This window comes from Diaporthe batatas, assembly GCF_019321695.1.
Source record: "Diaporthe batatas strain CRI 302-4 chromosome Unknown Contig00001, whole genome shotgun sequence".
In the NCBI taxonomy this organism is placed as follows: Eukaryota; Fungi; Ascomycota; class Sordariomycetes; order Diaporthales; family Diaporthaceae; genus Diaporthe; species Diaporthe batatas.
The window spans coordinates 832,458-857,943 of NW_025408548.1; the positions used below are offsets into that span (position 1 = coordinate 832,458).

Sequence of the window (25,486 nt, forward strand, 5' to 3'; positions counted from 1 at the left end):
TTTCTAGTCTCTTGGAAGTTACTCTTTGACTATGATTAGGGGTCTACCCTGTACACCACAAAAAAACGGGCTGGGCGGTGGTGGACACGGCGGGCCCTGCCACCGAGATAGGAAATGTGTGGGGGAGACAAGCCTCGCCTGCGGTTGGAGATAGATGAGCGGACCCCTGCCTGGGGGCGGGCCCTACGCCTTGTCAGGGGGCGGGCGCGCGCTTTTAGTAGTAGACTGTAGTAGGCTGCGCTACAAACTGTCATACTACACGTGTACTGTATGTGTGGTTGTTGTTCCTCTGCTACGACGTCAACGGGCAATAGTGGGAGAGACACCTGGACAGCACCCAACATGACGGGCCCACGGCTCCGAGATTGTTTCCGGGTCCGTGATCTTGTGATCGACGCCAAGGCTCTGTTTTAACCTTAATTCACTCCGTAGCTAATCTTGTGTACTCCATACTGCAATACTGAGCAAGTAGATGGATATAAAGCGAGGCTATTCCGCACTCATTCCCCAAACTCCTCCGTCTATCATCACTCACACTCACTCATTAAGCATACAAAGCATCAAGACACTCAAGAAACACACACTCTTTTCAACACACTCACTTACCCAACTCACCCCCCAACCAGCAAAAATGCACGCCACCGCAGCCCTCCTCACCCTCCTCCCCGCCGCCGCCATGGCCTGGGACCAGAAGCTCTGCAACGGCGTCGGCGGGTGCCAGGGCCTGACCTGGATCAGCGACTTCGGCTACACCTGCCCCTCGGGCGCCCAGATCGGCATGCAGGCCACCGCCCACGCCCTGCTCGAGATCGCCCAGGGCAGTTACGAGTACGTCGCCTCGGACGAGTTCCCGGCCTCGTGCGAGCGCAGCGCCGACATCCCCGGGCCATCCGAGACCACCCACCTCGTCAAGCACACCGTCACCGAGGGCTCCGGCAAGGGCCTCACCTTCTACGGCTACATCACCGACAAGTGCACCGAAAAGGTCGTCGCCACCCCTGGCGACTGCTACCTTTCTAACCCCAACCCGTCCCCGTGAGTTTTATCTCTCTCTATCTGTGTGTGTTGTTTTTTTTTGTTTCCCTTGCTGACCAAAGCCTCTTTCCTTCCCGTCACAGATTCACCCAGTGCCGCGTCACCGAGAAGGACGACAAGACCTTCTGCACCCAGGACCCGGCCCTGAACCTCGGCCCATAAGCGAGCAGCACTTGAGCTCAACCGACTCCGTGTGCCGCGGCAAGATTCTCGCACGAGGAAAAGGCTGCCAGCATACGTTGTATCATTACAACTGTATATATTTTTGAGATGGATGTTTGGATGTCCAGCATGAGAAGTCGATCATCTACCAGGATCCTCGTACATGTGTCATGTTTAGAACATGCCTTTCAACGTTCTGCAGATAGAAGTATATGAATATATACACACACAGATTGTCCCCCGAAAAGAATAAAGTACTTGTCTTGTCTCGACAGTTTAGCCGTGCCAGGCTACTTATTCATACAACCCAGTCCCACCAACCCCCGCCATCACGACTTGTGAACGATCGGTTCCGCCTCATCACACCATATATATGTTACCAAGACAGACAAAAATTCCTATACTTTATCTAGCCAAGCCTGAACATGGCAATGGTACTAGGATAGACATTTACATTATCCGAGAACCGCGCCACCGTCGTCCCGGAGTTATCCAGCATGCTGATCGACCCGATCGTGTTGAGGTTGAAGATGTTGATGTTGCTGTTGGCTCCCTGGAGGCCAACGATCTTGGCCTGGCACGTCTGGCCGGCTGCGAAGGTCGAGCAGGCTGCAATTACATAATGTTAGCGTACACATTACCATCTTGTTCACCCATCATGCAGTTGTCAAAGTACTTCCGCCGCATAACGGAGGGGCAGAAGAAAGGTGGAGGGAGAAGGCACTCACTCGTCGAGTAATCATTGAAGAAAGAATAATGATTAGCCCCGTACAGGAAAACATCAGAAGACCCCACGATCCGCAGGCCCCACGACATGGCACAGTTGCCACTGACGCCCGTGCAGTCAAACGTCGGGTCACCGAGCGCTGAGTTGGGTGCAAAGGGTGACAGCGAGTTCGGGTGTGGCTGGAAGTAGGGCGTCTCGGTCTGCAGCTGTGACGCGTAGACGTTCTTGGTGCCTGACAGCTGGTAGTTGTACAGCGTGTGGTGCTCCACGGCGGTACCGACGAGCCATACGGGGCCCGCGGTCGACTCGATCAGCAGGCCGCGGCCGGCGTAGATGTTGGTCTGCGTGTTGTCCACTGTGTCGTCGATATCGTGGTCGGCGACCCTTGTGAGGCGACATCTGTTAGTTTCGTTCTCTGGGCACACCGAAGTAGCGTGCCGATAGTTTTAATGATGAATGGTACTAACCAAAGCCACACATTCTCCATATACAACCCACCACTACCCTTGGTGGCATGCATGCTCATATAAGCACCAATGCAAGCGTTGTTGATGTTCGAAGACCCAGGCGTCTTCTCGCACTGCGCAACCTGCAGGTCCGAGCCCGTGAAGCCGCCGACGCGCACGTGGACGTCCCAGAGACCGCTGGGCTGCCCCGCGGGGCTGGCCAGGTTGTACTCGATCAGCGTGGCGCCGGGGGCCGGGCCCTTGCTGGCCACGACGAAGTCGCTCAGGGCAACCGAGCCGCTCTGGCCGCTCGTCCCGATCTGCACGGCAACCTGCGGCGCATTGATGTTGCCGAAGTAGCTGCCCGTCGCCATGATCACGGGCCACGTCTCGCCGACGATCTTGGATCCGGGCGGGATCCGGAGGGTGCTGGTGATCAGGTACAGGCCGTAGTCGATGTAGACCACCTTTCCGGACGCGACGGCCGTGTCGATGGCCCGCTGCAGGGCGGCGGTGTCGTCGGTCGCGCCGTTGCCAACCGCGCCAGTGCTACGGACACTGACAAAGCTACTGGCGCTGAGCGACTCGTACTGTGGCTTAGCCTGGGTGTAGTACCTGTTGCCGGATCCCACGAGTGCCGCCGGTCGAGAGTTGGGAGTGATGATCCCTTGGAAGTCAACCTTACCCGAGTTCAATGTGTAGCTGTGTCCCTGGCCCCATGCTGCGACTGTCGTTGTTCCTGTAGTGCCGGCTAGGACGGTGGCTCCGCCTGACCTGACCGCGACGGGGACGTTGGAAAGGGCGACATTCTCTAAGATCAGACTGCCAGCGGCGTCGGGGGTCCCACCAGTCGTATAAGCCGTGACTACGCCGACCTGGACATTGGTGAAGGTGCTGTCAATCACAATGATGGAGCCCACCTGCTGGCCAGAGCCGCCACTAGCGGACATGTCAATACCAGTTCCACAGTTGTTAATGCTCAGACCCTGGAAGGTCCAGTCCCAGTCCCACAGCATGATGATGGCCGTGACACAGTTGTTGAATACCAAGTTACGCATGGTGTACTGCTGGTTACCGATGGAGGCACCCGTCGCACCACCATTGAAGGTCAGGTCAGACAAGAACCCACCACTCCCAGACTCTGGTCAACACAGCTGGTCAGCGGCGGTAAACAAGAGGGTGGTTTTCCAGCCCGTGAAGGCCGAGTGTGCCAATACTAAACATACCGATGAACAGACCAACGTGCACGACACCGGCGGCAGTGGGCATGTTGAACTTGACATTTTGCAGGCTTGTGGCCTGTGAAGTCGGCCAGTGGATACCGGTACATGCTGTCCCGGGGGCCACGTTTGTCGTGTCGATGACAAGATTGCGAATCTGGCGGTAAAAGTTGTTTACGGAAACCCAATTCAGGTTCTCCGTCCAGTAGGGGTTGCCATCAATCAGACCAAATCCTGCAAAGTTGGCGGTGGCCTTCAGGGTCGGAGGGCTTGTGGCATCTCCAATGAGCATAGTAAAGTAGTATGGGATGATGGAAGAAGAGATGAGATATGTGCCCGCTGGTAAGTATACCACGGCCGGAGTGGTGGTAGCAGAAGCCTGATGAGGATTAGCCGGGACTGTTGAATGCCTGTTGGCATTGTGACTGAGATGATACATACACAATTCCTCCCACAACGGTTGCCACCAGCAGTGATGGCAGCATTGATGGCAGCAGTGTCGTCTGTAACACCGTCACCTGATCCTCGCCGTCAGCATCGTTGACCACAGAAAGCCCTTTGAACCTTAGCATACCTCGAGCGCCGTAGTCCTTTACATTCCTAAACACCGTGTAGCCGTTACCTGCGTACGGAGCAAGACCCTGGTGGGGGATCTGTTCCATCCAGTACGCGGCCTGCACGGCCAGCACAAGGCTGGCAAGGGCCAGAAACAAAGTGTTGAAGGAACGCATGGTCAACTTTGACCTATAATGGGATTAAAGGTGAGAAACACGGATGTCAACCCGCGCAAGGACTGGATGCTGGAGAGGGTTGGGACGAACACCCATCTTAACACGGCACGGGCAAGCAGTATATAGGTGCATCCGTGGTGCGTCAGGTCAAGAAGTGGCACGACAGTCGACCAGATGTACCTGGCATTCACACCGCTGCGGCCCTCTCACTTGGATTCTGCAACAAGATACCCGAAAGGCAGGGGAAAGGCTGGCATGCCTAAGACATCGTGGCATCCCTTGGTAGCAACACACCACCCCCCTTCTAGGCTGCGCGTGCGGGCCAGGGGCTCAGGCGAATGAAATTTGGCCGAAGGGCCGAAGCGCAAATGTCATGCCTGTCAGGCCTGCCTCGAGCCGCCTCTTGTCTTGTGGGGAAGAAAGCCATGAGAAATGAGGTTGCTTCGCCAGCTGGGTAGGCGTGCCACTTGATACGCTGGATATGTCCACGGGCCCCAAATCACTCCTTCACGGGACCTCAGGAGTGGATGGATGGATCATGGGCACATGGTCAACGGCAATGCCTTGAACTATCATCAGCTTTGGTATCAACCCCAGAAGCAGGCGCTGACTCGCCTCTCACATCCACTGAGGGGAGCAGGTGAGGACGACACTGTCGTCAGAGGTCTGCAATGTACCGCGTAGCCATGTGCCTGCTGGCCGCCTGGCAGTAGCCGAGGACGCGGCAGTGAGCCGAGTGGGCTGGGGAACAGACTCGTTGATTCGTTGTCTCAAATGGCTAAGAATGTAGGATCAAGCCCCATGCTGGGGAATGTGATGACGGGGAGGGCCTTAGATGGCTCTAGTCTCAAGCGCCCGCCGCGGTCGACCCAGGCAAGTGGACCAAATGAGCTTGGCCGGCCGGCTGCTTGGTTCGACTTTTGCCCAATTAGGCGATCATCTGGGCCGCCCAGGCACAAGTCCCGGCGATGATGGCTTCCTCTCGGCGCCGGGATTGGCGTAAGGGAAATTGCACACCTGGGTGAGGTCCTCTGGGGGTTACATTGGTTCAACTGCTGGACCCTGGCACGGAGCTCGAGAGCCGGGCCCCAGCGCTGATGGGGCCGGGACGATGTCGGCCTTATTCGAGAGGAAAATAGACTCCGTACATAGACGGCCACGCTTCTGCCATAAGAAGAAGGTGGATGTCGAGACTGGCCCAGCCTGAGAATATCAAACACCAGCCGTGGGTCAAAGTGCGCCAGTGAGATCGGGTACCGGGCCGCGGACAGGCGGCTCACTGCTGGTCTTGAATCATTTCCCCGTTAGTAAGACGCGGCCACCCAAAAAGGATGCTTGGAAGCAGCGGCGCATGTCATGCGGTGTGGTCTGCAGGGCGAGTGTATCGGATCACAAGACATTAGAGACGTCCCAGATAGACACAAGTGAGTGGCCTCATTGTAGGACAAGGCGAATTTGACACTGGCCAACGTCCTGGGCGAGATCTGCACAGGGGATCTGATCAGTGGACGGCTCCGCATGCTCAAATTGCGGGGTGGGCCTGCTGGGCGCTGCCGGCCACATGCCTCACGGTGCACACCTCTCAGACCGCGATGTAACCCGGGGACTTGAGGATAATGGAAGGCCCGGGGAAAGCTTGGGAAGCTTGGGTTTCCACTTTCCATCATGTCGTGAGACTTGCAGTAAGCCACCCAGGAAGGCTGAAAAAGGGCCTGCAGTTGTAGCGGCTGCCGTGTGACCAGCTTCATGTTGGTTGGCAGGAGACGCCCTAGAATGGTACATCATGTGCCTGGGCCGGAATTTCCAAGGTGAAGCCACCCAAGACCTGTGAAGGTGGCTCTCGAACAAGTGGCTGGTGGACGGTGCAGCCACAAGCTTAATTTTCCATAATTCTCCAACCTCGGCTGCGTATGATCCGTGCGCATCGTGATGCAGCGCGCTGCTTGGGCATGGTGTTTCGTCAGCGAACCTTGGAAATACGATTCGGATATAAGATGGAGCTGCTGCGAGCAACAGCCTCGGGCTCGGGCGCGGTTTCGGGCGCGATGACGAGCGGGCGGATGGCGATCGGTTCAGAGTCAGTCAAGCACCTAGCGCCAGGGCAGGCTGATGATGGCACGGGGCACGCAAGAGTGGCGGCGACGTTGAAGCTGACGGGCGCGTCAAACCTTAAGCCTCCTTCGCCATACCGTCCATACGCACGCATTGGCGGTTCGTCCTGGTCCTGCGGCACGGAGAAACGCGCAATGGCAAACTGGCTTCAAAACATCAAACAGCATTATGTCCATGCAGATTCAGATTGCGAAAGGCTGCGGGCTGCCGGCGGGAAACGCTCAGCGCCGAAAATCGAAACAAAAGCAACAGCCGAGGTCTGGCCCCAGGTTGGTTTGTTGTTTCTGCTGTCTTATACACTGCATACTGGTTTGCTTGTGGCTGTCGCCATGTCCCTAGGGTCATCGGACGAACTTTGGAAGACGTGATGATGCGCCGATTTCCGTGGGAGACGCATCCCAGTTATCGGACGGGTGAGGATTAAGCATAAGCATGCATATTCTTGATGATGCAGCGTGCCCAGCGTGTGTGTGTGTGCGTGTGCGGCAAGTGATATTTCTCTCGACTGTCATTCGTGCACAAATCTCATTCGGCCGAGATGCAGCGATAGTGGAGCGAGCCGAGTACATGTGTACGAAAATACAGCCACTGTCCCCACGGACGCATCCGACCAGCCGATGTTGGGAAACGGCGGTGGGTGGTGCTCCGGGAAGCAGTGCTGCGCCAAGGTGGCGGTTCGACGGGTTCATCTGCTGGGTTGGGTAAGGCTGGCTGGCTGGCTGGCTGGCTGGGCTGACTGATGCAACTTGATGGAGATGCAACGCAGCAGCAACAGCACAACAACAACATCTCGACCGACACAACACGAAGGAGGTTGGGGGTTGGAGGTTGGAGGTTGGGAGGTTAGTTGGCTTGTTGGGTTTGCACTGACCGACCGATGCAGCAATGACACGACTTGATTTCTCCACATGCTTATGATGAGAGTGCATTGCAAGTTGCGGCCGTGACGGGGCACGGGAGACTCCATTTTCTCACCTCCATCCCCCCATCTCCATTTTCCCATCTCCACCTCCACACACACACACCAGGCAGGGGGGCAGAAGCTCCCTTGGCCCCTTCCCCAGATTCCCCGGATTTTGTTGGAACCGGCCCAGCTCCCGTCAGCTTCTCCAACCCGATTTCCCCTTGCAGTATTTCCCCCCCTCTGCCTTTGGCTGCAAATCCCCACCATCGACTCGACCAACGGACTGCAGGCGAAAAGTTTGTGTGTTGTTATTCCAGGAACCAGAGTCAGTGCCTCAGGCCCCAGCCCAGGTTGACGGAACCAGGCCGGCAGCGTTGATTGCACACGCGACAAGTCGTCATGATGACCTGCTGACATAGAAAATTGCGAGTTACGGCGGCCGCCATTGGGTGGGGCCCTGCTCGGGGCTAGTCCAAGGTCGGCAGCAAGCCAGAGGGAGCTCCGGCCCAGAGCATTGCCGACGAGCCCCCGCCTTTTGGCCTCTTTTGCTTTTGCTACCCCTGGAATCCTAGGCTGGGCTGGCTGGGGTCCAGAGCAGCTGTTCCCTGGCCGCCCTGGCCTGTCAGCGTGTCTCCAATGCGGGGGAGGTTCAGACGCATTTGCAATCTACTCCAGACATGACCACCTGCAGACTGCAAATTTAGCAGAGAAAAGTGCAAAAGAAATGGAGATGGACAGACATGTCATGTAATGTACAGTAATGACCTTTTTTTTAAAGACCGAACAAGAAGCTACTAGTTAGTAGTGAGGGTAAGATTGATGCAGACCAGGCGCGATACGGACAGCCAGAACAGCCGGCCCCGTCTGTCGCAAACCTTGACCCGTCTCGCTGTGACTTGCCGTGACTAGCTGTTAATCCCAATGTTAAGATCCACGCTTACATCCTACCAATGGAATACCAAATGGGGACGGCTACCACCTCTTTCTGTAGCAGAGAGCCCGATGCAGGGCCTGCCATGGTAGCTGGGCAGCAGACCAGAGCAGGGCAAGCAGCAAGGTCAAAAACACGACGTTACACAAGCCATTTCCCTCCTCTGCCCGCTCGGTGCTGATGCCCGCCCTTTATTTTTTTTCCTTCCCTTTCTCTTTGTCGCTCGTGGCTCCTCCGCAAAAACCCCAACTCGAACCAAGTTTCTCCTCCCACCTCCTCCTCCCCTCCCCTCCCCTCTCGCTTTCTCCTCACCTCGCCTGCTGCCCGCTACCCGCTGCCCGCCTCAAGGTGCCCACTCACACCCGTTTGATCGCCCCCGCCTCCGCATTCTGCGCCCACACCTGAACATAACCCAAGCTGCAGTTTTGTGGAGCACCGCAGCAGACCAGCCAGACCAGGCGCGCCCGTCTGTCTCCACAACCCAGCCTGCAGACGTGCAACAGCGCATCAGCTCCAGTGTATCCGTACCAGCACGAGCAGCAATAGCAGTGCAGTGACCCGTACCACCCGAGCTTGCCCCCGTTTGTTCCGCGGCCGTTTGTCGATGAGGGACGGGCCATTCACCGATCTGCCAACCTTCTTTATTACTACCGACTAGGTGGAGTGAATGACGGGTGTGACTGACTGACTGACTAACTGACTGTCTGTCTGTCTGTCCACGGTTCTCATAGTTTGTCTGCTTGCGCTCGGATCGACTGATTTACTTGGTCCCCTTTGTCACCCTTTCCCTCCTCTGTCGCGGGGCCAGATTTCGACACGCGACTCCTCAGCATTCCCGCCCGCCCAGCTACCCTCCTCGTGTCCCCCAAACCCCGCGTTTCCATCCGCCTTAAGTCATCAACTTCTCTTCCTCCGCGCCTCCTCCTCCCCCCCTCCCCACATCCAAGACGAACGCCATTGAAGGGGGCCTGCCTCTCTCCAATTGAGCAGCCACGCAACAGACAGTGCAGTGCAGTGCCGCACGCCAGACACGACACGGTACAAAACAATACAGTACAGTACTGTACATCGCTGCGGAGTTGATCAGGGCCACATCAGATCTGATCTCATCAGGATCAGCATCGGCTTGGAGAAGCTGGACAAGACAGCAAGCATATCCAGATCGCACCGCGTAGATCTGTCTACCGAGTACATGCACACGCAGCGCAAGAGGGTACGTACGCGTCCTTGTCATCGTCCTGCCCGTGTCCGTTTGCCCTGTTTCCCTTGCCTTGCCATGCCTTGCCATGCTTTGCCATGCTCTGCTATGCTTTGCTGTGCCATGCTGTGATGGCAGATCATAGATAGGCCTTGCATCGCCTGCCTCCTTGCTTGCCTCCTCGTCCTTGTTTGCCCTCCCACGCAATGCCATGCCCATGCCATGCCCTGCCACGGCTGCCGCGCCGTCCCCCCCAGCCTGGTCTCGCCCGTCCTCCACAGTCCTCGATTGACATTTCCGCAGTTTCCTAGCCAGCCTTCCTGACGATCGGCTCACAAAACAAGGCTTGACTTTGGTTTCAGAACTTCCCCAACCAGGTGTCCTGTGCCCTGTCTACCCTGCCTGCCCTGCCATCGTCTTGCAAAAGTAGGTGCCCAACCTGTCAGCCTGCCCAATCTCAGCCTGCCTCCGTCGCGATCCCGTCCCCTTGGTGTGATTCCCCGAGTCGATTTGCTTTGGTCTGCCCTGGGTTTGACTTGCTTTTCCGCCCTCGCCGCCCGACTGTCGACTGTCGACTGTCGAATGTCGAATGTCGAATGTCTGTCTGCTGTCTACTCCAAATTCCATCCCGTCTTTTGCCTCTGAATTCAGGGCGACATCACCTCCTCTCCATCCGGTCCCTGTCGCCAGTCACGACATCACGCCCCTCCGCCCAATGTCACGAGTCTGGGCAGGCTGTCCACTACCGAGCCACGCCTTGCCCATCATCGCCAGGCTTCCCCGCTCCTCCGCTGCCCATCCACCCCCCCCTCTTCGTCCCGTCCTGGGGAATCCCCTCCGAGGCTGACCCCCATGTTGCCGTGTCGCCGCTATTTACCTACCCTGACCAGCTTCCAGCCAGCTTTACCAGCAAGCTCCCCCACGCCTCGGAGAATTCCCACATCGGCCCAAGCTTCCATACTCATCATACCCCGGGCATTGCACGCATTTTGTACTGCTCTAGTGCCCCTTGTACTCTGCCACGCGCGCGCACGCTCCCTCATGCAAACTCACACGCACACAGCACACATCTACACACTTGCCCATATACATCTGCACCCTAGTCGACGTCTGTGGCCGCTTTACATACTAATTGCTAATATGCACACAGATTACCATAGCAGCTCCCTGCCTAGGTACCCTGCCCGGCCTGCCGTCATCCACCCCCATCCCCCCCTCACCTTAAGCTCCGGGGCTCGACGACATCCCATTTCATCTCAAGTCTGTTCGTCGGCATAGCGACCCAAATTGCTCGACCGCCTTCGCACCTCCGCCTTGGCACCCGCTCGCCTGTCATCGACATTCCGAGCCAATTGGATCACCTGGCCCTCCAGATCTCGCGCCCGACGCCAACGTATCTGTGCGCCACAGGGCTCTCTCCTACTCAGCCGCCCCCCACAGCTCACACGAGCTTTCCCGTCCCACCCTCTGGGCCTCCTGTCCGGCCTCGCTCAACGCTGTACTGTCTCACTGGCCACGGCCCCCATCTGCGGTCCACGGCCTTCCGAGTTGACGGGTCTGAGTCTGCTGTACCTGGTACTTGCCGCCTGCCCGGGAGTACGACCTTGTTCTGGCCGCGCCCCTCGAGCCCAGTGTCGCCCCGGATGTCACTGCTCTGCTGCTTGGGGTAAGAGACTCTTCCATCAGTGCCACCTACGAAACACGTCAAGGACACCAACCTGCGGGCGCCGCCTTCCGCGCACAAGGCCCAACCTGCCAAGCCCACCCCGTTTCCTCACCTTGAATTTTGGGTTTCCTCGGCAGCCGGGACGGTACGCGCTCAGTTCGTCCGCTTAACGCATATCAGCCCGTCAAGCTTTGTACACCCAGCACACATACTCCGTCGTCCCCGGTCCTGTCCCCCACACCTGGCACCCGCAAGCCTCACTTTGTCCCACAGACATCCCACCAGTTCCGATACCCCAATCGTCGTGGCATTAGCCCACGCTTGCTGCCCAAGGATGCTTTCCATCCAGTCCGTAGAGGGACCCAGCCCTCCTCGTCACGACGAGAATGGTGACATGAAGCAGCAGAAGCCAAAGACGCTGCCGTGCAAGTACTGCAACAAGTGGTTCAGGTAAGTTGCTGACATGTTACCACCACCTCCCGCGGCGGCGACGGCACCGGCTGACGCGGGGTTGTGTCTTGATATAGGCGCGTGGAGCACGTCCAGAGACATGAGAGAACGCACACCAAGGAGAAACCCTTTTCATGCAATTGGGATAGCTGCGGCAAGAGTTTCGGCAGAAGGTGAGCTACATTTCTCGTCCTATCTCATCTCATTTATCGTCCCTACCTCCATTTGGGCACGCAACTCGACCCGGCCCTTGTCCACCACCTCTCGGCCTAGTCGCTCTTGAGCTCTGTACTCCATTGACTTTACCCCAATTGCACGTCGCCATATATTGGAACCCCATCCCGTGCTCGGCTCCACAACCGTATCGCGCGTCTTATCATCCTACTCTGTATCCCATCCCGTCTCCGGGTTATGCTTACATGGACATCAGAGACCTTCTCGTCCGCCATGAGAAGCTCGTGCATCTCAGCGATGGCAGCAAAGACACCAACGGCGTCAGCACACAGCGCCGCAAGTCGTCGGCGGCCAACACCCAGTCGAGCCCGACCAAGAGTCACGCCGACACCGAGATGCTCGGTATGCAACAGACGCCCACCCAGTCCCATTTCGCCCCGGACGCCGCCATGTCTGCCGTCGTGTCGAGCCTGCCGCCCGACTCGCGCATCGCCCCGAGGCCCGCAGCAGCTTGTAATCTCGACCTGCTGTCCGATGCCGCGACACATCTTGCTTCCGCCGGCGACGTGTCGTCGATGCAGAACATGCTCCCAGATATGAGCCAGCAGCAGACCCCCCTCGGGCGCGTTGACAGCATCCCGGCCTATGGTGACCGAAACAGAGAGCAGGACCCAGTCGTCTATTCGACGCCCTTCCCCGTCACTACGGCCCCGTACTCCGTCTCCTCTGCGCCCTTTCCGATAACATCAGCAGCCTTCCCCGTCACTTCCGCGGCCTTCCCTGTCACTTCTAATCCCCAACCAACCTTCGAAGGCGAGGGCTATGACATCTTCATGGATGACTTTGCCACGCAGTCACACTTCCTGCCAGCTGGAGTGGATACGGAGCAGTCCTTTGGCGGCTGGAGACCAGGAACCTCGTCTTTCCCGTCGAGGTTCCCCTCCCTGGCCCCTGAAGCATCCACAGACGGGACGGGTAGGCTGCAGGATGAGGCCATGAGAGCGCCACTCTGGCGGATTTCGAGCAACGACCACAGCGTCATCAAGAGCCGCCTGGACGAGTTCTCGAGCGTGCTTCCAAACGACTTCGTCTTCCCTTCCCGGCATACCTTGACTCGATATCTTGAGGGCTACATTAGCGGTTTCCAAGAGCACCTCCCTTTCCTTCACATACCGACCCTCAACCCGAGTGAGATCGCCCCCGAGCTCCTGTTGGCAATCGCTTCAGTCGGCGCACAATACCGATTTGAGAGCCATCGTGGCCATGCTCTCTGGTACGCTGCCAAGGCTGTCGCCCTTGAGCAGATTCGGAGACGTCACAGTCACGAGGTCCACACCCTGCTGCCAACCCCAGCAGCCTACAGCCCACATTCGACACGAGCATCGCCTAGCTCTGGTTTCCGTCACTCTTTCAATTCGGTCCATTCAGACCGACCCATGACGCAGGAGACCCATCGTGAGCCATAGTAAGTGCACCACCGTGGAGTATCAAAACACTGTTGCGCCTACTGACATCTACAGTTCTCCAAACAATCCTCAGTCTCGGCTCGAGACGATACAAGCTCTTCTCTTACTCTTCTCTGTCGGTCTCTGGGGAGCCAAAGCTATTCTGCAGGATGCCCTGTCCCTGCAAAGCCAGCTCGCCCTGCTGATACGTGATGAAGGGCTCAACTCCAATCAGACGCAGGTTGCCGACTGGGAGACGTGGGTCCGAAATGAGGGAAGCAACAGGACCAAGTTGATAGCCTACTGCTACTTCAACCTTTGCAGTGTGGCTTACAACAGCCCGCCTGTCTTGTTCACCTCGGAGATGAACTTGTTTCTTCCGGGCCCTGCCCGCCTTTGGAGGGCAGAGAGCGCATGGGCGTGGCGAGAGGCCCGGCAGTCTGTCCAGTACATGGAGCTCTCCCTGCAGGATGCGTTGTCGAGGCTGCTGCACCGACCGTCTCAGGGACCGTTGAACGACCTGACATCGCTTGGCAACTACGTCTTGATACATGCCTTGATCCAGCATATCTACCTGCTCAAGCAGACCTCCTTTGCCAACATGTCTCCCTTTGACATCCACCGGGGCCTCAAGGCGGAGGATGTGGAGGAGGTCACGCAGGCACTGCGAGTCTGGCAGCTGGGATTTGAGGAGCACCGTATGAGGATCACCCAGTCAGCCCAGCAGATGGGCAGCGAGAACTTCCCGGGTGGACCAGTGTCGTTTGATGCGACCGCCCTCTCCCGACTGGCGCATATCCGCCTGCATACCGACCTCGTCCCCGCTAGGGCGCTCGAGAGTCGTGAGCCCTACGCAGCAGCAAACATCTTCAACCAGCTGCCCTTGTTGCCGCGGGGCCCACGCCTGAACAAGGCAATACTGCAAGCCGTGCACGCACTCTCGATGCTTGTCAAGGCCGGCATCAACTACATTGCCCGGACCAAGTCGCTGGAATGGAGCATGCAGCATTCCCGTAAGTAGCCGTTGTCCCCATGCTGCCGGGATGTTTCCGAAGTTGAGGGCATGGACAAGTACTGACAGTCACCATTGTAGTGTGCAATCTAGAATGCGCAGTCCTCCTTGCCAAATGGTTGATGACCATGGCGCAGATGAGCCCTACCGAGATACAGACCGCTGAAGAGAAGTCCATACTGGCGTCGATCCGGACAATAGTAGACGAGACGGAGTACGCCGTGCCCATTGACCCTAGCCTTGCCGCCCAGCAGCCATCGAGGATGGACAGCTCGCTCAACGACTCGCAAAAGCTGCGCCAGCTTGCGTCGGCTGTCCTCCGTATCTGGGCCAAGACCTTCAAGGGCGAGCACATATTTGAGCTGGTCAAGACGATGGGGCACGGCCTGGAGGTCTACTCGAACATCCTGGACAAGCCGAGGGATCAGCCTTCACTCGGGCGCATGTCTTCTGGCTCTATCCTGGAGTAGATGTTGTCAGCTGAGAATCTCGGGGTCCATTGGCAATTCTGTGCGACAAACATTGGGTTACCATACCAGTATTCGGTTTGAGACTAACACTCGACCACACTCTGGTTAAGCCAGGGAGACTGGCCCCTCACTGTATTGGTATTTAGACTACACAGGAACGATACCCCAGTATGTGGGCCAGTCGGCGGCCCTGCTGAGGAGACTCCCAGAGTCATGTATTCTCTTCAGAATATTCCTCACAAGAAGCCTGCGTGGAGTGTGGTGCGTGCCCAGGTGCGGCTGACCAGCTGCTGGAAGCAAGGGTTGGAAGTGATGGGCCGGGAGCGAAGGGCACCGGCCAACCGGCCACCAGCGTTATTGAGTTGTTCACATATACGACGGTGTCTGGCGTTAAACGGACCGGAGCGGGCTCTTGGAAGCTGATTATTTTCAGAAGTGTTTGTTGCGAGTCTGGTGTTGCTCGGTTTTGTAGACTGTAGGAAGGTAGCTCGTGACTGGTTTTTGGCTCTCCTTAAGCCATGTGCGACGAAAAAGGGCAGTGAGAGAAATGCTTAATGATAATGCTGTTATGCGTTCAGAATTGATAGCTGTTGAGTGTGATGTCTTTGAATTACTTCCCTAGGCAAGCAGGGTGGACTTGATATGCATGCCTCGATTGATTAAACAACGGTTATCACATCAACTGGTAAGGTCACAAAGGCCGGTGTAGCAGATGAGTGGCTTGCAAATCTAGGAGCCTAGATACAACCTAAAGCGTGATGTGGTAGGAAGGAAGACATTCTAGAAAGCGACCTGCAAGAGGTTTGTGTCGTGGGAGGCTCTTCCAAGGACATTCGCCCACTACAGTTTGTGGAGTAGGTTGAGAAGAAGGAGGTCAAGCTACGATAAATAAATCTCTAAAGGGGTGATCTATCGATGTCTGAAGCTACAAGACACAGGCAGTGCATCAACCAAGTCGCCCAGTCCAATCCAGTACATCCACGCCCGTACCACTTTCCCAGGAACTCTGAAAGACCGCGCCTTCCTTCCTTCCTTCGACCCCAGCTTCACCACCTACTCACCACCCACCACCGACACTGCCCACCTGCCTGCCTGCGCAGGAGGGCCAGATCCCAAGAATTCCAACCACTTACCAGCAAACCAACTTTCTTACATTCCCTTCTTCCATCCCCTTCCCTTCCTTTGTCTACCTAGGTACCCAGCATCATCTATCCTCGTCCCCAACAGTCAGAAATGGCAACCCTGTACCATCCAGTCCTAACCTACGACCCCATCACGGACCCAACAGGCCGTCGCACAAACCACTACCAGGTGGAGCGGTCGCGCGATGGCTTCGTCTTCGAGGCGCTGGCGGACCCGCTGACTGGCACCGCGACGCCCTTTTACCGGGGAGACTCTTTGATCATCGCGACTGCGGGTAAGTAAGGCACTCTTCCACCCACACACCCACCCACACACCTACACAACACACCCATGGCGTCTGTCTGTCTGCCTGCTCTGCCTGGTCAGGCAGGCACGACCCAACAACACAAAGACATCCATCCCCTCAACCCAACCACCCAACCCAGGGAGGCAGGCAGGCAGGATCCCACACCTCAACAAAGCTAACAGCAACACCCCCCCGCCCCGCCCGCAGGCTCCTACAGGCACGAGATGTTCGTCTACCCCGGCCCGCGGGCGAGCTACGCCGTGTTCCTGGGCCCGTCGAACCCGCTCAACGACAGCGGGACGGCGCTCGTCGCCCCGCCGGGGGCGTTCCTGTCGCTGCAGCGCGGGGCGCTGGCGGGCGCGGTGGCCGCGCTGCGGACGGTCGTGCGGATGCTGGAGAAGGGGCTCGTGCCGTGTGGGGGGGCGGTGGGGAGGGTCATTGTCAAGACCGACTCGGAGTATGTCGCGCTGGGTTGTACTGAGCGGATTGGGGGGTGGGTTAGGAGGGGGTGGTGAGTATTTTCCTTTGTCTTTCCTTACCTTTCCGTCTTCCTGTTGTTGTTGTTTTACTTGCTCTCTCTGTGCTTTTTGTTCTTTGTTTGCTTATTGTTCACAGAGGTGTTTTTTTGCTGACGCTGGTGTGTGAAGGCTCGGCTGTGGGGAGTCGAGGATCCGTGATTGGGACCTCTGGGAGGTGGTTCTTGCCCTGCTTGATGTTATCATGCACCAGTGGGGTGTTGAGATCCTCTTCTGGTTGGTGCCAGCTGAGTGTAAGTCTTGCAACTCGTCTATTGACTGACTGACCCACTGCCTTGGAGCTTTCTTGCGCTTTTGTCTGACTTACTTTCGTGGCTTTAGGGAACCGTGATGCCAAGTACCTTGCTGCTGAGGGCCTCAAGATCCCGCCTCCGTTTGTGGTGGACTGTCGACCGCGGAGTCAGGAGCTGAGAGAGGACCGTAGGGTTGGCGTGCGGTGCTAGGTGGCCGATACAACGATGTACTGTCTCCCCCCACGATGCCCCGGGACACCACACGACGGGATTCCGCCACACACGGCATCATGCGACACAAAACCACGAGATGCTGTCACTCGTTCCAGCTCTTGGCCGCGCCGAAAAGTTGTATCGACGTGCCGACGAACCAAAGGTTCAGGGTTTCTCGGCTTCAACATGCTTCCCCGCTGTATGTATGAGCAACTGAGAGTGCTTCAACAAAAGTGTTAGCACCTACATGGGCAGAGAGGAGGAAGTGTTTTTTGATAGTGGAATTAGTGATTATGTGCCTACCTAGGTACGTTCTGCGGGTGAATAACCAAAACTTGTCTGTGAGGTTTACTGAACAATGCTAAAACATCAATCGTCTCGAAGCGGGTATCATCAAATAACTGTCAGCATGCTTCCAAAGATTCGTACACCCGCCTCAGAACGCCAACACCACATCATTACTCATTATCATACGGGGTCCAGTCATCAATAGGAACCCTCATCGTCCTCCTCCATGTGGACACTCGTCCACTCAGACTCAGACCCCATCCCGGGCGAGGTCGACCAAGAGGGCGACACCGATCCCGGAGGGGTTTGGTGTACTTTGGGGTGGTCAAAGTCAAACTGGGGAGCCATCAACTCATCCACGTCGATGCTATGGGACTCGGGCGGCGGGGCTCCTCGCTGGGCACCACCGGCGGGAGGCTGCGCCTCGCACTCGCGTGAGGGCTGCTGCTGCTCGTCTTCGGCAGGGTGAGTGCAGTCCATCGCGTCGTCGTTGGCCTCGGGGGCGTCTACGGGCGCCGCCGCCGCCGGCTGCTGCGCCGGGGCCTCGGCTCCCTCCTCCGCGGGCAGCAAGTTCAAACGGGGCGGGAGGATTGTTGGACGGACTGAGGGCCCGGGGTTGCCATCGGCGGCGGGGTGCGTTCTTTTGTTTGCGTGGCTGCTGGGCGCCTGTGGCTGCGTGGCTGCGGTGTCTTGTTGCCGTGGGCGCTCCTGGACGTCTGCGGGTACCACTCCTTGGGTGAAATCGTGAGGTTGGGTGCCGGCTGGGAAAGCCCGCAGCTGGACAGGCCGCACCGCGTGGAGGGCCTGTAGCATCTTTTGCCCCTGTTCCTCCTGTTGCTGCTGTGCCTGATGAGCAGCCACCTGTGCCTGCTGAGCCACCTGCGGCATCACCCGCTGAGGCGTCTCGGGAGGCGGGGCTGCGCTCGTGTTCGCCTGTTGCTGGGCCGTCGTGCCGGGCTGCGGCGGCGGCGCTGTGTCCTTGGGCCGGAGCGGCAGGCCCAAGCCTGTGGGCGGCCGCACGCTTGCTGTTGTTGCTGCTGCTGTTGTTGCTGCTGCTGGCGTTGCTGCCGCGGGATTGGGATACGGCACGGAGCCGTTCACGACGAGCGGGCTCACCTGTCCGCACGCCGGGCCCGCTGGGGACCGACTCGGGCCGGGCTGGGTCCAATTCGGCGGGAACGGGGACAAGTGCGTGTCCGGGGACCAATTGTGCTGCTGCCAGTACGGGTTTGGGAGCGGCTCCTGCGACTGGATCACGTCGTGGGCCTCATTGCAATTGAGCTCCTGCAGGTCCGCCCTGGGGAAGTCCGTCCACATGCCCGGGCCCCTCATCCATAGGTCCTCGTAATCGAACGGTTTCCAAATGCCCGCCCCGCCATTGAACTGGTTCAGATTGCCCGCCCCGTCATAGAACGGGTTCCCATTGCCCGCCTGCTCCATGGTGATCTTTTGGAGGTCTCTGTTGACGCGGCCGGTGAACCCCACAAGGTCCTCAAGGGCCTTCCTCGACTTCCGGACATAGTCGTCGTCGTCGGCCGCCGCCGCCGCCCAAGGAGGAGGATGCTCCCGCCGGCGGTGTCCCGGCACGGCGACGACCGTCTTCCCCCCGTCTAGGGAGAAGTCCAAGTCGCCGCTGTCGGTGATGATGCCCGGCATGACGCGGCGCATGAGCTGCGCGGCGCCCGTGAGGACCACCCTGTCGTCTCGGGTGATGGCCTGCGGCGGCTTCCCCGCCCCGCCGCGCGCCTGCAGGATGCGCTCCAGGTTCGAGTCGATCATCTCGGCCACCGCGGCGATGGTGCCCCGCGCCCACGACAGCGCCGCCAGCTCCGCGGCGCCGCTCTGCTTGATCGTCTCGTTCAGCCTGTGCCGCCCCGCCGGCGTGTCCATCCTCGGCAACCGGTTGTGCTCCCCGCAGATACACAGGGGCGCCAGGTACCCTTTGCGGATGGCCTCCTCGTGTGCGAAGGCCTGGCAGGTACCGCAGTCTTTTTTGTTGTTGTTGTTGCTGTAGTTGCTGTTGTTGTTGTTGTTGTTGTTGTTGACTTTGTCTGCGTGGTTGCAGGTGTTGCGGGCGACGGCGGCGATGGGGCAGTCGGGCAAGTGGAGGAGGGGGTTGGTGCGGGATTGTTGGGGCTTTGGTTGTGGTTGTTGTTGTTGTTGTTGTTGTTGTTGTTGTTGTTGTAGTTGTTGTAGTTGTTGTAGTTGTTGTAGTTGTTGTAGTTGTTGTAGTTGTTGTAGTTGTTGTAGTTGTTGTAGTTGTTGTAGTTGTTGTAGTTGTAGGTGTTGTGGTTGTAGTTGTTGTGGTTGGTGTACATGTCGTTGGCGTAGAAATCGTTGGCGTGGTTGGTGTAGTTGGGGTGGAAAGGGGCGGGCTCGTTCGAAACGTTGTCTAGTAGGCATTGCCGATCCACCACGGAGGATCATGGGTTGTGGTTGCGTGCCCATTGGACTCTGAAGGTCGTCCATGGCAGCTGTTGTTGATGGGGGTACCTAAGTAGCTACCCGAGGCAGTGAAATAGCTCTTGGTGAGTAATTGTAAGGACCGTGTGATGATTTTATGCGGTTTCACCCGGTATGAAAGGAGTGAGATGACAAGTTGAAGAACATGAATGCATTCAGAGAGGGGGAATGCTCAAATTTATAGCACGTTCTTGGTAAATACCTACCTATGTACCTAGGTAGGTATGTAGTCTATCTGGATAATTTTGTTGAGTGGCCCCTCCGCGATCTCACAAGCGCGTATGCTGGCCTCTCAATCCGTCACAGCTCGCCCAATCACTGGTTCATAAAATGAGTCTAAGGGAGAAGCTAACAAGTAATTGAAGGGCCGGAAACTAATCGCATGTGATGCTAAAATCTTTTACAGGGTTTCAATAGATGACAACTATGCCTGGCACAAGAGTCATCCGGTATACGGAGGAAAGGCCGGCGACAGCATTACCTTGGTGGTCAATATCATTAAAATATGGCTTTCTTGCTAGTGATGTCCGTATGAGCAGAAGCTTTGTCTAGAACATCCTCGAAGGATGGCTCATCCTCGAGGGGTGGCTCCTCCGGCGGAGACGCAATCACCGCTGCCGCCTCCGCCGCTCTCTCATCGTTCTCCTGCGCCGTCAGCAGCTCCGGGGGCTTGAATATGTCCAGGACCCGTTTCCGGTCCCCCAGGGTGCCCCACAGGCCGTCCATCTTGTACTGGAACCGCTCCCAGAACTCCTCGGGGCTCCGGTCCGGCTGCTCCAGGTGCGTCAGCTTCCACACGGCGCAGCAGCTCTGGAAGTAGAGGGAGTGGGGGTTCGGCGTGGTGGCGCTCCTCGTGCTCCTCAGCTGGAGCGGCTTCCGGTCGAGGTCCTCTACTTTCAGCTGCGAGTCTGGGTACACCGGCTTGAGGATCTCTGGCCCCTTGTCCAGGACCCTGAACTGGTAGGCCTTGGGTGTCTTCTCGTAGAGGTGCTCCTTCTGAGGGGCGATGGCGAGCTTCCACTGCAACGGACACGATTAGCTTCTATCCTTCTTCTCTCACACAATACGGATACGATTCCAGGGATTATAGAGGCCTGCAAGGCTGGCTACGGGTTCAGAAAGACCGCTTAGATGTCCGCAAGGCCTTGACGGCGCAAGAGCTCCGACGCCACCCGCAGCTTCATATGAGATGCTTACATTGTTGTAAGCCGCCCAGATCGACGGTGGCAGCAACAACCCATTGTAATGTTCCCGGAAGGAGATGCGAGCCGAGACCGCAAACGCCACCATGGGCCCGAGGGCAAACGGGAAGAAGGTGTCGAGCTTGAGACGGTGTGGCGCAACCCACTCGCCGGTGGCGACGCTCCATATGTACCCCTTCGGGGTCTCAGGGGGCTTCTCAACGTTCAGCTTGTACTCCCTGCATATCGCCTTTGTCATCTTCTCCTGCTTCCTCTTGATGAAGTAGTGGTTCAGGTCCGCGTCCACGGGCACCTTCTCCTTTATGGGGCCGATCGCCTCGGCGAAGTTCCTGGCTTTGCGGAACATCTCCGGGAGGAACATCACCGTTAGTGAGCGGGACGTCCATCTCACCGGTGGCTTGACCGGCATCCTGGCTGTGCTTCGGGCGAGGGAGCGCTGGTTATCATCGGAGGTGGGTTCAAATGTTGGATGTGAAAAGTGAAACCGATGAGGTCACTAGTCCCAACGCCACACTGTCTTCCAAGGTCGAAATGGTTGAAATGGTGTCAAGTCAGGTAGTTCCAGTGTCCTTGATGCAGTGAGAGGTTATCCCTGCAGAAATACGTGTGATGAATGGCCAGCCTGTTGAGTATCGCGTCGTCCGTTATTGCTGTTGAAGCTAACCGTTGAGCCTCAAAGACTCGAGGTCAAACTTGCAGGGGTTCGAGAAAAAGTTCACACTAGGGTTGGGGTTAGCTGTAAGACCCCTGTCTCAGCCCTCGAGCTTCATTTCAATATAAACAAGGGCTCCATCAACATAAAGTAGAATCATGATTTCGGAATCATTTGATTATCTCTAAACTATAATATTTCAATATTGACTTATCTATATGACATTATAGTTTGGTAAACTTGTCTAACTATAAATAGTCCTGTAGAAGGCTGATTTAGCCTGTGGAAGTTTATCCTTATATGCATAGGTAGCCGATTATCTTATAGCAGGATGGCTTGGAACCTTGATAAATACTGGGAAATGATGTAGCTGCGGATCCGACAGACATGCCAGGCTCCCTCATATGATCAGACGCAGTGTTAATCGGCAGGTTCCTTTGTGCCTCCGGTTCCGTTTCTATCCCATATAAGCCCGGAGCGACTCCTTCGCGGCGTTCTAGTCAACGCCGTCGTCAAGACGGTGCCCCTTAGCCTTGTCTGTGCGTCGCAAGGCTGAGGCCACAAGCACCTATCGTATTATAACTATTATTATCAACATAATATTCTTTCCAAGCGCTAGGTCTTGAGTGCTTACCACCATATAAAGGCACCATACCTAGGTATATATCCTTAGATGTATACGGAATAGAAGCGAAACCACATAAGCCCGGAGCTATATACGGCACCTTTAAATAATGGTGAACTCTCAAAGACTCGGCATGTTTTAACCATGTTCTGAGGCACAATGCCGATAACCAACGTTGGAATGGTAATAAAGATGCGGTGGGCAATTTGCACGTGACCTCAGCCTTGTTATACCAGTAAGGCATAGATGGCACTACTACTAATAAGCTAGAACTGCTCTTACTAAATAGGCTCCTCCACACCGCCCACAGTCAGAGCCGTCTGGGCTGGCAGTATGTCACAGAGGGGCTGACCAGGCACGTGGTTGCATTCATGCTGACTCTGTGCGCTGTCCCGAGCCTCACGTGTTACACTCGTGAAAAATCTACTTGTACACAGCCCGATGATCAATTGCGCGGTCTAAAAGTAACCTCATATAACGGTGCACTTTAGAGGTGCCTAGATTGAGTGATGGGACGGGTCTTGTGTGCTGCTAGAAAGTGACCAATTTAGATTGGTGATTCTGGCCTCTTGGCCAGACTGGCAGAGCGTATTGCTAGCAGACACGTCACCCGTTGAAGATTGCTGACGGATAAGGGAATATTTGCTGACCGGAAGGAGCAGTTGAAGGCAGAAGCAGACACGGCTATAGCATGTGCGGCTCATGAAATGGGATTTAAAAGGTCGTCTGGATCTGGCAAAAGTGCGAGTCTGAGGTTTGTATGCGAAGTAGTGGCCGGGACCGAAGTTTATAGAAGAGTTGGGGGCTGTTTCTTTGAATAGTCCGGCCTTCCATGCATCGACCTCGGACACGCATTCCACAACCACACTGACGGGACTTCAAGATGGCTGGGTGGACTTTCGTTGACCTAGTTACGAGCCTCGTTCAGCAATGACTGGTACAGAACTTTCATCAGTCAGTCATTCCGCCAGGTCATCAAATATAACGCCTATCTTGACCAGTACAAGGCTGAGACTGCTATCATGTGGCTTTCATACCTGGGCCTCGGGCGCTTTGGAACATACTGTGACACGTTAGCTCGGAGTCAAAGTTTCCGAGACGGATCTTTATCCCAAGGAGTGAGGACAGCGTTTCCAGTGGAGCAAAAATTTGTGCAAGGTAAGAAGTTATTTAGGTGTCCGACCATGTTGAAAGCTCAGATGGTTTTCTGTCTCCACCATTGAGTCATTGCAGTCTTTCATTCCCTTTTATATATAACGTCGAGTCACCTTAAGCACAACCAGAATACTCCATATACCTTACTAGGTGGTTTCGTTCTTAATCCCCATGCATACTAAATATATATAGCGCCTTCATACAGTAGTAAACGCTCAATACCGAGCTTTTTTTTAAAAAGAAAAAAAGAAATACAGTGCCAATATTAGTGGAAAGAGACTGCAGTACGTGGGCACGTGGCTCAGCCTCGTGCCGCACAGACAGGCTGGAAGGCATCGCTCCCCACACTGGGCAGGGAAACTTGTTCTGAGAAGATGTTGAAAGTTCGAGGCGAAGACATCATTTGAGCAACGCGACGGGCAAAGACACAAGGCGAGACTTCAAGCGACATGACACTATCACGGGACTGCCCCGGTGTTAGTGGCCTTCTTCCGTGTCAGACTAGTGTACGCGTGCACCAACGCATGTTTCGATTGCTTGTATTAGGTGGGCCGAGCGAAGTCGAAGCCAACCTTGAGTTGGATGCGATACGTAGTGATGCTAGCGCCGAGCGTTCCAAGGTGTAGCCAGGCTGACGGGCTATGATTCGGCCGTGGGGGCCGCGTGCACCAACAACGGCAGTCCAACTTTTGACCAGCGGTAAGCACTTACTAATAAAGTTGATCTCCCTCCAGTGAACACCAAGTTGACTTGATTCAGCCAACCGACACAGGACAGCCATTTAATAATGAATTCAACATCAGGAATCTCGAGCAAAGACCCCATCGCGGCAGGACCGGCTGATGTGTCATCGTCGCCTAGACAAAAGGCCGAGGAAACCCAACCTATGTCGCCGACGTCGCCACAGTGTCGGGCGGGTTGGAGACCATCGCCGCTCCCTAGATGGCTACAACTACGCATCAAGGCCAGCATACCTTTCAACAGATCCCACCGGCACGGACTCGAGCATGTGGTTGTGCTACCTTTTAACAAAGTCGCCAAGCTCGATGTTCACGTCACTGAGATCGCGGCCTTGAACTTTGTACGTGCGAACACGTCAATACCCGTCCCAGAAAGTAAGCCAAGCACAACTATACTTACAGACACATACTCTTCCCTTGTCCATGCTCCTTACTCGTTATTGACAATGAATGCGAATCTACGCAGTCCTTGAAGTTTACCACGATGCCAAGCACGAAGGTTTTGCCAATATTGTCATGACCAAGATTCCTGGCAATGACCTGTCGAAAGTAATGGATAAGATGAGTGACGCGGAGCTCAAGGCGGTCGTCAAGGAGCTATCGGGGTACATCATGCAGCTTCGGCGCTTCGAAAAGGACGCCGGCGACAAGACGCCGGCGGTAGGTGGGGTAGGCGGCATCGCCGGCTTTGACACCCGCATCGCCTCGAGGCCATTTGGCCCGTTCTCCACGATAGCGGATTTTCATACCTACATACGCCGCAGGGAGCCTATCGAGCATTGGGAACATGAGCCCAGCGTGATGGCGGTCCACGGAAGGCCAGAGGGGGCGTACGAGCTCAAGCTGACACACAACGATATTGCGCCGAAAAACATCCGGGTCAAGCATGGTAAAATCACTGGGATTATTGACTGGGAGTTTGCGGGCTGGTACCCTGAGTACTGGGAGTATACTAGGCTGTTTCATCCAGGTGAACAGGAAGGCCTGAGAAGGTGGTATAATGCCATTGAAGAGGAAGACGGCATTTGTAAGTACAAGATTGAAAAGCAATCGGAGGAGGCGATTTGGGAGATGCTTGGACCTTTCGGGTTTGAATGATCCATTCTGTTGAGGCAACATGTGAGATTCACTTCTGCGTCGCGACAAATCCACCTCACCCTCTGCCATGGCAGTGTAAGTGTCACCTCCTGCACCGAAGAAGCGAAGGGCATCTAGATATCGCCAAGCAGAGATATCGTTGTATCCTTGATTCGACCATGTATATATC

At 56.3% G+C, this 25,486-nt stretch overlaps 7 protein-coding genes across 7 annotated transcripts; 4 read left to right on the forward strand and 3 right to left on the reverse strand.

The window, feature by feature from the left end:
- Positions 1 to 626: 626 nt before the first annotated feature.
- KVR01_000409 (uncharacterized protein) lies at positions 627 to 1,197 on the forward strand (the record flags this gene model as incomplete). Its single annotated transcript, XM_044787087.1, has 2 exons — positions 627 to 1,035; positions 1,119 to 1,197. The coding sequence occupies exons 1-2, from the start codon at positions 632 to 634 to the stop codon at positions 1,195 to 1,197; spliced, it is 483 nt and encodes a 160-aa protein (XP_044650358.1). The 5' UTR covers positions 627 to 631.
- A 409-nt stretch (positions 1,198 to 1,606) lies between these two features.
- On the reverse strand, positions 1,607 to 4,321 carry KVR01_000373 (uncharacterized protein; the record flags this gene model as incomplete). Its single annotated transcript, XM_044781853.1, has 6 exons — positions 1,607 to 1,806; positions 1,926 to 2,308; positions 2,392 to 3,511; positions 3,597 to 3,969; positions 4,032 to 4,108; positions 4,165 to 4,321. The coding sequence occupies 6 exons, from the start codon at positions 4,319 to 4,321 to the stop codon at positions 1,607 to 1,609; spliced, it is 2,310 nt and encodes a 769-aa protein (XP_044650322.1).
- A 4,206-nt stretch (positions 4,322 to 8,527) lies between these two features.
- On the forward strand, positions 8,528 to 15,260 carry KVR01_000993 (uncharacterized protein). The gene is made up of 7 exons (XM_044789788.1): positions 8,528 to 9,481; positions 9,770 to 10,457; positions 10,617 to 11,582; positions 11,660 to 11,755; positions 12,013 to 13,221; positions 13,277 to 14,214; positions 14,295 to 15,260. Exons 3-7 carry the CDS (start codon positions 11,467 to 11,469, stop codon positions 14,681 to 14,683), a joined length of 2,748 nt encoding a protein of 915 aa, XP_044650942.1. The 5' UTR covers positions 8,528 to 9,481; positions 9,770 to 10,457; positions 10,617 to 11,466; the 3' UTR covers positions 14,684 to 15,260.
- Positions 15,261 to 15,916: 656 nt separating this feature from the next.
- On the forward strand, positions 15,917 to 17,091 carry KVR01_000195 (uncharacterized protein; the record flags this gene model as incomplete). The annotated part of the gene is made up of 4 exons (XM_044793061.1): positions 15,917 to 16,100; positions 16,320 to 16,623; positions 16,760 to 16,881; positions 16,970 to 17,091. The coding sequence occupies 4 exons, from the start codon at positions 15,917 to 15,919 to the stop codon at positions 17,089 to 17,091; spliced, it is 732 nt and encodes a 243-aa protein (XP_044650144.1).
- A 489-nt stretch (positions 17,092 to 17,580) lies between these two features.
- On the reverse strand, positions 17,581 to 19,851 carry KVR01_000502 (uncharacterized protein; the record flags this gene model as incomplete). The annotated part of the gene is made up of 1 exon (XM_044790663.1): positions 17,581 to 19,851. The coding sequence occupies one exon, from the start codon at positions 19,849 to 19,851 to the stop codon at positions 17,581 to 17,583; it is 2,271 nt and encodes a 756-aa protein (XP_044650451.1).
- Positions 19,852 to 20,155: 304 nt separating this feature from the next.
- On the reverse strand, positions 20,156 to 21,687 carry KVR01_000064 (uncharacterized protein). Its single transcript, XM_044791787.1, has 2 exons — positions 21,043 to 21,687; positions 20,156 to 20,865 (listed from the first exon to the last, which is right to left on the reverse strand). Exons 1-2 carry the CDS (start codon positions 21,454 to 21,456, stop codon positions 20,344 to 20,346), a joined length of 936 nt encoding a protein of 311 aa, XP_044650013.1. The 5' UTR covers positions 21,457 to 21,687; the 3' UTR covers positions 20,156 to 20,343.
- A 2,579-nt stretch (positions 21,688 to 24,266) lies between these two features.
- Positions 24,267 to 25,317, forward strand: KVR01_000426 (uncharacterized protein; the record flags this gene model as incomplete). The annotated part of the gene is made up of 2 exons (XM_044783149.1): positions 24,267 to 24,594; positions 24,686 to 25,317. 2 exons carry the CDS (start codon positions 24,267 to 24,269, stop codon positions 25,315 to 25,317), a joined length of 960 nt encoding a protein of 319 aa, XP_044650375.1.
- Positions 25,318 to 25,486: the final 169 nt, after the last annotated feature.